The following is a 12,504-nucleotide window of genomic DNA, read 5'->3' as shown; positions in this document are numbered from 1 at the left end:
AAAAAAAAAAAAAAAAAAACGTAATGAAGATGCAGAGTACAGAAGCAGCTGAAGAGAAGCTGGGCCTGTAATTAAGCCCTGACTCATAAGCTGCCTAAGGCAACTATCACACAAATGCAAAGGGTAGGTAGTTCACGGGAAAGGATGAGGCAATGCTGAGCGTCTAGGAACAGAATCCCCACTGCTACTGAAGTGCACAGCTGCTTTCTGAAGTGCTTGCACTAGCAGTGAACCTGGAGTGTCTTGTAGCCAAGCCTTTCCCAGCACTGATGGCACCACCTATGCCAACCAAAGCAGTAAATATGAGTCTTAATGTTGCACTCCTTTGTTACTACAGGCTAATAATTCCCTAAGATTATTGACTATTTCTACTGATTCATTTATGAGTTTTCTATTTGTAAGCCTGGAACTTTCTATGTAGGCTAACCTCAAACTCACAGAGAGACCCATCTGTCTCTGCCTCCTAAGTGTTGGGATTAAGAGCATGTGTTACAATGCCTGGCTTGTTATACTTTTTGAGATTTATTTTATAATTTATTTATTTGTATGTATATGTCACTTGTGGGAGGGGGTGTGTGTGCCTATGGAAGTTAGAAAAGAGCATGTCCAGGAGTTAAGAGTTATAAGCAGTTTTGAGCCTCTTAATACGGTGCAGGGAATGAACCTCTGGTCCTACGCAAGAGCATCAAGCTCTCCTAAGCACTTGACTTGTTGCTTTCTGTCCTTTAAAGAATAATCAGCTTAACCCTTTATTTCTCATATATGATGCTAATATTTTTCTACTTGTCATTTGTTTTAACGGTTTACTATAACACCTAAGCATATTTGATTTTATGAGGTAAAATCCATTATTGCTTTCTTTAATAATTTTCTTTTGCTTTTATTATCATAATTCTTCTTCTCTGTACATGAAGGATAGTAGAGACTTGCACTTTTGATGCTAAAATTTCTTCCTTGGGAGAGACGTAACAACATCTACCCCTTTCCCCAGAGTTCCAAACCAAGTCCAATTCTACCAGAGTTTCCTCTGGGAAACCAAGAAGTTTATTGGGCTTACCTGCAGAGTGTAGAGTAAGTAGGATGACTTACAAAGGTGTGGATGCTTCTTTCCCAAAAAGGCCACACCTGAAAAGTCATTCCACAGGAGAGATGAGAGCTTCCGTGTGACTGTATAGATGGACACTGTCCCCTAGTCTGTCAGGCCTATCTTCTCTACCACACCCTCAGACTTCATGCAATTAAAGCAAAGTTACATAAAGCAGGTGGCAGGGAGTGGCTGGATCCTCAGATGAGAGCCTTGTGACCCTCCCCACCACCACTCTCTAAGGGAATAATATAACAATCAGCCAGACCAGCTGGAATAATCCTTTTATAAGAGGATATACCTAACGGTCCCAAGAAGGTGGTTGCTTGGCTCCGGGGATAGTCACATACAATTTTCTTCTAGTGTTTCATTTAATTTTTTAAAATTTCACTTCTTTATTAAATTCTTAAAGCCATCTAGAATTTATTTTTGAAGTGGCTACTAAAAATGTGTCTTCAAACACATTTTGAAGGGCTAGAGAGACAGTTCAGTAGCTAAGAGAACTGACTATTCTTCCAGAGGACCTGGTTCAGTTTTTAGCACCTATATGGCAACTCACAACTATCCAGGGAATCCAACACCATCTTCCAGCTTCAGCACCAAGCACAAAGAGGGACACAGATACCCACGAAAGCAAAACATCCATTCACATAAAACTGAATGAAAAAAAGAAATTAAAAGGAATGGAAAGGACATGGGCTAAATAGTTCAGGATAGAGAGTGGGGGATGCCAACCATATCCTGTAACAGGTAGGGACTGAGGGATGCTGGGAGAACCTGGAGGCCAGGTTCAATCTGATATGTTATATAGGTACCTCAGCCATTTGTCCCAGATTTGAAACTTAACAAAATAAAATATTAAAACAAACAAACAAATTGACATTTAGAACCTTTGGTATGGCAACAGATGCTACATTAAAAAATAATAATAATAAACCTGGGCAGTGGTGGTGCATGCCTTTATCCCAGCTCTTGGGACACAAAGGCAGGCGGATTTCTGAGTGCAAGCCAGCCTGGTCTACAGAGTGAGTTCCAGGACAGCCAGGACTACACAGAGAAAACCTGTCTTGAAAAAACAATAATAATAATAATAATATGTCCAAGAGATAACAGCAAATTTTCCTATAACAAACATTTTAACCCTTCTTCAGCCAGGCCTGGTGATGCATGCCTTTAATCCCAGCACTCAGGAGGCAGAGGCAGGCTGATCTCTGTGAGGCACAGGCTAGCCTGGTCTGCATAGCAAGTTCTAGGCCAGCCAGAGCTACATAATGAGACGCTGTAATAAAACAAAACAAACTGGTTCTTCAGTGTTAGTTCATCTTAAATGGTGTGAGCTATGCAAAAATCTCCTTTAGGGCTAGAGAGATGACTCAGCAGTTAAGAGCATTTGTTCTAGTAGATGAGTAGGGTTCGATTCCCAGCACTCACATGAAAGCTCTAAATTATTCACAATTCCAGTTCCATGAGGATCCAACACCCTCTGAGGACACTAGGCATGCATGTGGTACACATACATACACGCAGGCAAAACACCCACAGACTAATAAGTCTAAATAGAGTTAAGTTTTACAAAACTCGCTTTAATATTTTTATTTTAGGAAAAGTATCCTTCAAATAGCCCTTCTATATTATTTGATGTCTTTCAAAATGTACAGTTGCTTTGATATCAAATTCTTGGGATTTTCTTTCTAAAATGAAAATATAAAGTACGTCCTTCATTGCCTGAGAGGGTGATGCCTATGTCAGAGTTAGAGCTTAAATTTCACCTTTTTGTGACTGAAAGGGAACAAAAGCCTCTCTTCATGACTCATGGTGCATGAATTACAAGAGCAGTTACTGAATGATTAAGTAGAATTCAAATACCAAGGGGGTGAAGTCAAAATCCTACTGAGGTAGAAACCAGAAACCCTGGTTTCATTGCCCCTCCTAATGCACTTACCCTATTTCCTTAAACTAATCTCTCACAAGGTCTGCACCTGTTTGCCAGTGCATTAAGCAAAGATCTCATTTGATTTGTTAGAAACTACGTGCTTATGAGTCGCCTGCCATATTAAAATACTAAAAGCATCTTGAAGTCGAAATCTCCACGGACAGGGTCAACAATTCCAATCATTAGTAAATGGGGAGACTTCAATGTTTTCCCCAATTAGGAAGTCTCCTTTTCAAGCCTCCCCTCAAAGTTCTGAGGCCCCCTGAGGATAACAGAATGCCAGAGGGAATGGTTTAGGAATCACAGATATGCCAAATTACCACTAATGACACTGAAACGATAATTCATTTAAAAAAAAAAAAAAACCTAACTGCCTTTCTAGTACCTGTGATATGAAACAAGCCATTTATCTTTTTCCTAATATTTCAGCTTAAAAAAAAAAACCAAGATTTATTTATTTATTTATTATGTATACAATGTTCTGTCTGCATGTATGCCTGCACACCAGAAGAGGATACCAGATCTCATTATAGATGATTGTGAGTCACCATGCGGTTTCTAGGAGCTGAACTCAGGACCTCTGGAAGAGCAGACAGTGCTCTTAACCTCTGATCCATCACTCCAGCCCAATATTTCAGCTTCTGTGAGATACTAATGTGTATATGTACTTACACAACTGCTCACAAGAAGATGCATGTATGTAACTTTGTTCACTGCCGTTCAGACTAATACTGATGTAGGGACCACAAGACTGTCCTGAGCCTCCCTGTGGCACATTAATGGTACAGATAAAGTAATCAGCAAATGTATTCTAACTATCTGTGATTATAGACTCGGTGTGCAGCTGTGGTGGCACATGCTTACAACCCCAGAATTCTGGAGGCAGAAGCAGATCACGAGTTTGAGGATAGCCTGGAATACTTGGCAAAAAAAAAAAAAAAAAAAAAAAATTCTGCACTCAGTTGATACAAAGTTCTCAAAGTCTACCTCAGGCTCTAAGCCCTGGCTGTCCTGGAACTCACTCTGTAGTCCAGGCTGGCCTCGAGCTCAGAAGTCTGCCTGCCTCTGCCTCCCAAGTGCTGGGATTAAAAGGCATGTGCCACCACCAGCCGGTGAGCACTGACTTTTTCTGGAGGACCTGGGTTCGATTCCCAGTACCTACATGGCAGCTCATTACTGTCTGTAACTCCTGTTCCTAGAGATCCAGACACCCTCTTTTAGAATCTACAGAAGCCAGGCACATGTATAGTGCAGACATATATACAGACAAATCATTCATAAACATAAGATCTTTTTGTTTGTTTTTTTGTTTTTTGTTTTTTGGGTTTTTTTTTTTTGTTTTTTTTTTTTTGTTTGTTTTTTCGAGACAGGGTTTCTCTGTGTTGCCCTGGCTGTCCTGGAACTCACTCTGTAGACCAGGCTGGCCTCGAACTCAGAAATCCACCTGCCTCTGCCTCCCAAGTGCTGGGATTAAAGGTGTGTGCCACCACTGCCCGGCTTAAACATAAGATTTTTAAATTTAAGCCAGGTAGTTATGGTGCACGCCTTTAGTTCCAGCACTCAGGAGGCAGAGGCAGGCCAACCTCTGAGTTTGAGGCCAGCCTGATTTACAACATGAGTTCTAGGACAGAAAGGGCTAAACAGAGAAACCCTGTCTCACAAAACAAAGCAAAACTTTAAGTAAATAAAAAAAATAATAGGTTTATTTTGTTTTGGTGTTTTGTTTTTTGAGACAAGACCTCATTGTGTGGCCCTGACTGGCCCAGAACTAGATATGTAGACCAGGCTGGCCTTGAACTCACAGAGACCTGCCTACCTTTGCCTCTCTAGTGTTGAAGTTAAAAGCCTACACTACCATGCCTGGCCCAAAGATAATTTCTTTTTGGAGGATGGTTTTTTGAATAGTGTTTCTCTGGGTAGCCTTATCTGTCCTGGAACTCATTCTAAGACCAAGCTGGCCTCAAACTCAGAGATCGGCCTGCCTCTGCCTCCTGAGTGCTAGAACTAAAGGTGTGCACCACCACTGACCAACTGACATTGTTCTTAAAACTGACAAATCAGCGGGGCGGTGGGGGCACACGCCTTTAATCTCAGCACTTGGGAGGCAGAGGCAGGCAGATTTCTGAGTTCAAGGCCAGCCTGGTCTACAGAGTTCCAGGACAGCCAAGGCTACACAGAGGAACCCTGTCTCAAAAACAAAAACAAAACAAACAAGCAAACAAACAAAAAAAAACCTGACAAATCAATATGCTCTGTGTTTTTAAATTCTAAATTCTTTTTTTTTTCTTTTTTTTCCAAGACAGGGTTTCTCTGTGTTGCCCTGGCTGTCCTGGAACTCACTCTGTAGACCAGGCTGGCCTCGAACTCAGAAATCCACCTGCCTCTGCCTCCCAAGTGCTGGGATTAAAGGTGTGCGCCACCACTGCCCAGCTAAAGTCTAAATTCTTAAAAGGAAAAATAAATCTTTTTGTAAAAAAGGAATATTAAAGAAGTTGAACAGCTTAAAAAAAAAAAAACTAGAAATTCTTAAATATGCCAGATGTAGTGGTGCTTTCCTATAACCCCAACATTCATCCAGGGCAGCAAAATGACTTTGACATTCAAGGCCAGTTTGGGGTACACAGGAAAATCCTATGTCAAAAAAAGAAAAATGGAGAGAGGGTGAGAGAGAGAAAAAAGAGGAAAAAGGAAAGAAAGAAAGAAAGAAAGAAGAAAGAAAGACAACAAAAATTCCCAAATTACAAAAAATTAAAATTAAAAAGTAGGTGATTCAAGACTATCTAGACTGGGGAGAACAAAACTATACATCTCAATATTTGAGATCTTGGTGACAGGATGCTAGGTGAAATAACACAGGACTACACAAGAGAGAACAAGGGATCCTGTTTGCACATTTCCTGGGAGCGCTGCCACGTGACATGTATTTCTTTTCTCTCTCTGTGCTCCTGCACATGTGCAAGTGCATGCAAGTGTGTTTGTATGTGTGCACGCAAGTGTGTATGTATATGTCTTTGCAGCAGCAGCATTATTGCGATGTGCAGCCCTGGTGCTTCAAGCTCAGGATCCTCCTGCCTCAGCTTCCAGATTAGCTGAGATTACACGTGCTTCCTATGTTCTTTCTTCCTCACCTTATTAGTGCTGAGACTAGAACCCAGTGCCTTTCAAAAGGTAGTCTAGTGCTCTACCAGGGAGCTGCACTTCTCACCCATGCTAGCACATCAACAGGGTCAGTTATAGGTAGAAGTGCACGATTTGTCTCATTTTCTATAGATGTCAAATATGGAAAGTACAGTTTTGCAAATGATTCTGCATAAACTCAGAATGAAAGAAAGAAAAACTCGTGTGGAATACTATGATTACTTGAGCATGTGTTTACAAAACAAGCCAGAAAAGTTGTGTGGCACCAGGAGTGGTGCTGAACACCTGTAAGACCAGTTCTGAGAGGGTAAGGCAGGAGGAACAAGATAGGAACTGAAGCTCCGAGCAGGGCTGTTCGCAGAGACACAGTGAAAACAAGCAAGCCACAAACAACCAAATGAAAGGAAATGGTGGAGCCTACAGTAAGCTTATGATAAGAAATAAGGGATGAGGAATGAACTGATTACAGCTATAAAAAATGCAAGGTCCACATGCACAGTGACAAGCTCTATGACAAACTGTGACAAAAATCCTTGTCACAGGGCCCTGGGGGGAGCTCAGACCACACCATTTCAGGCTCCTAGGTACCTTGAAAGGACTATAGGAATTTTTTTTTTTTTAATCAGAACATATTGTTCTCATCACGGCCCATGAGAGGAAATAGATGACATTTTTCAGGGTTCTTGATTTTATTGAAATATTGTTCTATTTATAACCACAGTTCTTCAATGATGGAACTAAATCTTAACTCTGTTGAAAGTTTCCCAAGAGGGCTCCCGGCAAACATTTAAAATAGAGAGTCTTTAACCCCCATGCAATAACTCTGAGAAATACCTTCACACGGATACATAATTAACATTGAGGAGTAGGAGTCATTTCTTCTCTGCTTACTGATTTTACTGGGATGAATTAAAACAGCAGCCAATTGCTGTTGAAATGTCAAAGCTAAATGTCACCAAAACGTTAAGTTCAGTTCCTCTCCTATTCCAGAGCTACAGTCAGCCACGTGTCTCTAAGGACCAGGATGTGACCTTACATGGAAGAGCTTCATGACCACGACCTAAATGCTTCCGTCACAGCCCTTGAGTCTATCCTCAAGCCCACACAAGAGCCGGTTTCCATTTCATTCTTGAATTCACATAGGTAGGTGGGTGGGTGTGTATGTGCTCAAACCCAGAGATGCGTTGACACATCATCCAAGTCCATTAATCTCATTGCTCTATTTTGCTCTTCTTTTCTTATTTCCTTTGAAATTAAACAGTTTTTTAACCATTGCCCTTCATTGCTTAATAATTCAAAGACAGTACTGGAAAGGCTCAAGAACCTGGCTCCTATGCATTCACTTCTCTATGCTTCACTATTTTTCTGTGTGAAATGAGAATTAGAGCATCTGGCCCAACTCCACAGATAGCCAGAGAAATGCTTTCTGGAAGAGAACTTAAAATACTTTAGGATAAATAAAAGTGTAAGGATATTGTGATTATAAAAATAATAATAAAATAAGAAATCAAATGCAGAAAGTAAGTAAATCAAGAGTCTGCTACTAGCTCTTTCCCTTTCTCTCCCCCTCCCTTCCTTCTCCCCTCCTATCCACCTCTTCCCCCCTCTCCTAACCTCAGAATATCTTTCAGTTTCATAGTGGTTGTGTATGTGTCCTGCCAAGTACTATACCATTCTTAGGACCCATATCAAAAGGAAGCATGTAGCTTGTAAGTCACCACTGAGAAACAATCTTGTCTGTTCTGACTTCCCTCACATCACAGCGCCAGTCTATAAATGCTGATATTTGATGTGAGCACAAAGCCTCTTTTGTTTCAGGCCCAAATTTCCAGCGATGTGGGTAGGCTCACTCTACCGAGGAATGCTATCGGATTCCCATCTGCTGACTTCACCGCAGGGAGCTTCTCACTATTCGCCTCTCCCTAAAACTGTGTGAAGCTGACAGCAAGCCCAAGACCTTCCTTGGACAGCTCAAGCCAGACAGAAGCCCAGCCCTAGCAGAGAAGCATTTAGCGTTTGTCAACTTCCTTTAAGGACGTGTGACTCCTGATAAGGCAGGAAAAATCCCTACTCTCAGGAGGTGTTGGACAACGAAAACTGGATTAGATTGGCGGGAGGGGCTCAAAGATAGGTAGGTAGGGAGGTGAGGATGGGTGTGGAAGGAATTGGGGGAGGAGAGGTGAATATAATCAAAATGCATGGTATAAAATTCTCAAAGAATTAATAAAATGCTATTTTTAAAAGTAGTGTGGCCTCGTGGTATTCGTGCATGCCTTTAAACCCAGCACTCTGGAGGCAGAGGCAGGCAGATCTCTGAGTTAGAGGCTAACCTGGTCTGCATAGTGAGTTCCAGAACAGTCAGGGCTAACAGAGAAACACTATCTTGAACACACACACTAAATAAAAGTGTGAAGCATTTCTACCTAACAATAAATAGCTGCCACCTATTAAAATGCACTGAATATAACAACCAGGAGGGGCCTTTTCTGAGTACGGAGTACTGAGTACTGAGAGGGAAGTAACAGAATCTGCCCTTGCCCTAGTAGAACCTGACAGTTCTACAGTCTTAGATATGGATCTCAGAAAGATTCAGTTCTCCCAAAAGCAAAATGGTGTTTATTCCTCTCTTCCCAGGGCTTCCAGCCATAGATTGCCTAAAAGAGTGAGCAGAAGAATGAGTCTCCTGAGAAAGATAATCCCGATTCCTGTGCTCAACCATAAGGTATTTCTAGCTTCCCCACAGTCTGATCTCCACTGCTTAAGTAAGGTGAAAGAGCAGGCTCTATTTTCCAGGCTGCTCAGACCTCTAGGGCGTGGGGCATCGATAGTGTTTGGAAGGAAACAAAAACAATGTTTGCAAAACATATGGAAAGTTTTACTTGACTCCATTAATCAGAATAAGATAGATAATAGCCTTTCAGGGAAGAAAACAAATTTGGTGAAAAGTGAATTAACTGAAGACTAGAAAGGAGGGGAAATGGTATTCCATTTTGCTCTGTTTCAACTGTATGAAGTTCCAGGCTACTCTGGCCAAAGAGCAAAACTTAAATAGCATTCCTAAGAGTAACAGAGCATGCTGTTTGGACATGAAGGGTGTGGTGATACACATCCTCCTATCTTCTCACACTGTGAGCTCTGGGTCGCTTGAATTTTTTCTAATTATATCTCTCACACGACATTTTTAAATAGAGAAAATTTCAAAATTTAACTTCATCTCATGACAATGAAGGGTGCTTATTGTTCTTGCTGTTTCTGAAAAGAGATGAGGGGGGAAGAGAAAGAGAGAGAGAGAAACTCAACCTAAAGTTCAAGATCTAAGATTACTTGTTCAGCCGGGCGGTGGTGGCGCAAGCCTTTAGTCCCAGCACTTGGGAGGCAGAGGCAGGTGGATTTCTGAGTTCGAGGCCTGGTCTACAGAGTGAGTTCCAGGACAGCCGGGGCTACACAGAGAAACCCTGTATCCAAAAGCAAAAACAAAAACAAAACAAAAAAAAAGATTACTTGTTCAAGAAGGATGCACTTCTTAGCTGTCCAGGTAGCTATGGCCAAAGATACCTAATAAAAGCAGAAATATGCTGAGAACAAACACAATTTGTCACATTTTGTTTAAATTTACATACCGACACTAACCTAGTTGTATGGAAGATACTAAACATCACACGTATTCATCATCCCCTGGAGTTTTATTAGTTAGCAGAGTGATGATATCATTACAAGTCAAATAGCTTCTGGAAATTTCCACTGTAAACCCAAGAGGGGAAAAATGAAAGTAAAAGAGGTGAAACCTTGCATTGTTATGTGGAAACAATTTTAACTGGAAAGACTTATTGAAAGTATTTTGAAGACAACCCAGACCTGGTGAAACACATCTGAGAATTTTGTAATTGTTTTTAATTAATTTTTGTTCACGTGACAATGCAAATCACGAACAAAGTATTATTTTCTCGGATGAATTCTGTGTTCTCACCCCTGGACCACCCTGAGAGAACGGCTGACCGAAGGTAACCTCAGGAGCCTAAGCTTGAGGTCTAAGTTCAAAATTCCCGTGGCGCCTAGGGCGCTCTATTAGGCCGCTAATATGTGAGCGTCCGGGTAGCAGTTACCTAGGGCTGGGGACGGAGAGCAGGAGGAGGAGCGCTGCCAGGTGACCCGCCTCTCCTCCCTGTCCCGCAGCGGTGGGAGTGGCCCCAGCACTCAAGCTGGGCCGGGTGCGGCGCACGTTCCCGGAGCGCCCCTGCGCGGATCACAGGAGCCTTTTCTGCGGTGTCGCCTTGGAGCTGCAAAGAGCTAAGCTCCGACTGTCGCCGAGATCCAGACCCGTCCGCGACCCAGGACCAGGCCGCCTCGGGGACTAGCAGCTAACTCGGCTCCCGCCCAGGGGCTGCTGGAACATGTGCCGGGGGACGCAGGTGCGGCGCCGGGCGGTGAGGCGGAGCCGGGAGAGTGGGAGAGTCATCCAGAGACGATGCCTCGACGGTGGCATTCCAGCACTTAGCTGCCGGTCTGCGTGAGCGAGAGTCGCGTCTGCCTGGGCCAGTGTCCGAACTCTCCTCCGCAGATTCCCGGGAGCACCTTTTGTTCCCAGGCGCTCCGGGGGTGCCACCTGCCCGGAGCGTCTTGGGTTCCATAGATTAAAAGCGGCGCGTAGGGTACTACAGGTCGTTGACTCAGTTCCGACTAAAACCCAACCAGTTGAGACTTGGGCTGCTTCTTTTCCTTCTTTCTTTTTTTTTTAATGTGTCTTTGTCACTTTTGTTTTAGTTTGTTTGACAGTTGCTAGACTATGTTTTCACTTCTGATCGTACTCAGCCAGCTGCCCAGACTTACCCTCGCATTTCCTCATTGTACAAGAAGTCTAAAGGATTCCGAACATGCCCCAGAAGAAGGTAAGTAAGCATGGCTGCCGATTCGGGGGAAACCCTTCTGAAACCAGAAGCGGCCTACTGTATAGATCTCAAGCCAAAGTGTGGTAGGGGGAAATTACACGCCCCCGTGAACCACGGAGCAACAACATATCCTTTGTTTTAATTTGTGGTTTTCTTGTTTAGAGTTGTGGGTTTTTAGCTATAATTTGTACAAACCTATCTCCCTTAGTAAATAGATGTTTGACACCTGGTTTGTGGTTCACTGAATTGAAAGCCTATTTCGAAGTCCGAAAGTCAGTGAGTTGCCTCCTTTTCCTCGATGAAGCGATAAAGAGCAAGGCTGCGTCCTGGAAGACTGACAGGCAGGCCCGACTCTTGTCAGGACTTGTCTGTGCACCGCTGCGAGTCCCCATAGACACAAGTGCTCTACCGCTGAGCCACATCCTGTCCCCTAGTCTGGATTTGTGAGATCCTGAGCAAGGAATGATGGGACGGGAAGGCAGGATGACCCTTCTGGTCATTGTTTCAAACGTCGTGTAGATAAAGGCAGATGCTTGAGATATTAAGTGTAGCTTACTGGCCCAGAATTTTCGATTACAGGTTACAAACAAATTGGTTCCTGCTTCCATTTTAAAAGCCTAACCTAGCAAAACCAGAAATGAGAAGGAAAAAAATTTAAAAAATTAAAAATTAAAAAAAAAAGCCCTAGCTCTCTGCATCCTTCTCCCTACTTAGTCATTGGGTTTAGCCACCAGCACCAGCACCTTGGATTTACTTAGCTCACACATTCCTATCCTTTGTTATCCCTTATCCCCTTTATCAGATCCAGTTCTCAGTTGAGTAGGATCTGTTACTAATACTCCTGACAGACTTAATAATGATTGATGAAGTGTGCTCCCTCACTCTGTGTGTGTGTGCACGCGTGTGCGTGTGCGTGTGAGTGTGTGTGTGTGTGTGTGTGTGTGTGTGTGTGTGTATTAGAAAAGGGCAATACTTTGGCCTAAGGCAATCACATTATAATGGCAAAGTTCTAGGCAATTGAAACAGAGAGAGGTTGTTAGAATGAAAGGGATCCTTGTGCTCCCCAAGCCCCCCATTATCCCTATGTCTACCTGTAGTAATTACCTGTAGTAATGGTGCATACTTGCGTAAGACACACATGCTGCTCACTGAGAGGGTTGTGAGTGCATTCATTCATCCACATGCCAGGCACTGGAGTTACTGTCACAAACATCATAAAATAATTCACAAGTCAGAGCCAAGTGCAGAGGGCTGCAGCTGTCTCTGGGAAATGAAAATGACTCAGAAGCCATATATAAGCACACATTGTGTGTCAGGCCCTCTGCTGGCAGCTAGAGATGGAGAAAGGACCATCATTCTTGTGTTTAGAGGAGCTTTCTTGCCGGGCAGCACTCAGAAGGCAGAGGCAGGCAGATTTCTGAGTTGGAGGCCAGCCTGGTCTACAGAGTGAGTTCCAGGACAGC

General features: G+C 43.0%; 1 protein-coding gene and 1 pseudogene across 1 annotated transcript in view; one reads left to right on the top strand and one right to left on the bottom strand.

The window, feature by feature from the left end:
* LOC116091753 overlaps positions 1-10,783 on the bottom strand; it is a 30,379-nt pseudogene extending 19,596 nt beyond the window's left edge.
* Positions 10,328-12,504, top strand: part of Prrg4 (proline rich and Gla domain 4) — an 18,817-nt gene continuing 16,640 nt past the window's right edge. Inside the window, exons 1-2 of the mRNA XM_031371222.1 lie at positions 10,328-10,564; positions 10,917-11,041. Coding sequence (XP_031227082.1) covers positions 10,939-11,041 — 103 coding nt within the window. The 5' untranslated portion in view covers positions 10,328-10,564; positions 10,917-10,938. The remainder of the gene's footprint in view (positions 10,565-10,916; positions 11,042-12,504) is intronic.

Source organism: Mastomys coucha, unplaced genomic scaffold (assembly GCF_008632895.1).
Source record: "Mastomys coucha isolate ucsf_1 unplaced genomic scaffold, UCSF_Mcou_1 pScaffold15, whole genome shotgun sequence".
Lineage (NCBI taxonomy): Eukaryota > Metazoa > Chordata > Mammalia > Rodentia > Muridae > Mastomys > Mastomys coucha.
Note: the sequence above shows the minus strand (reverse complement) of the source record. Positions and strands in the feature narration are given on the sequence as shown.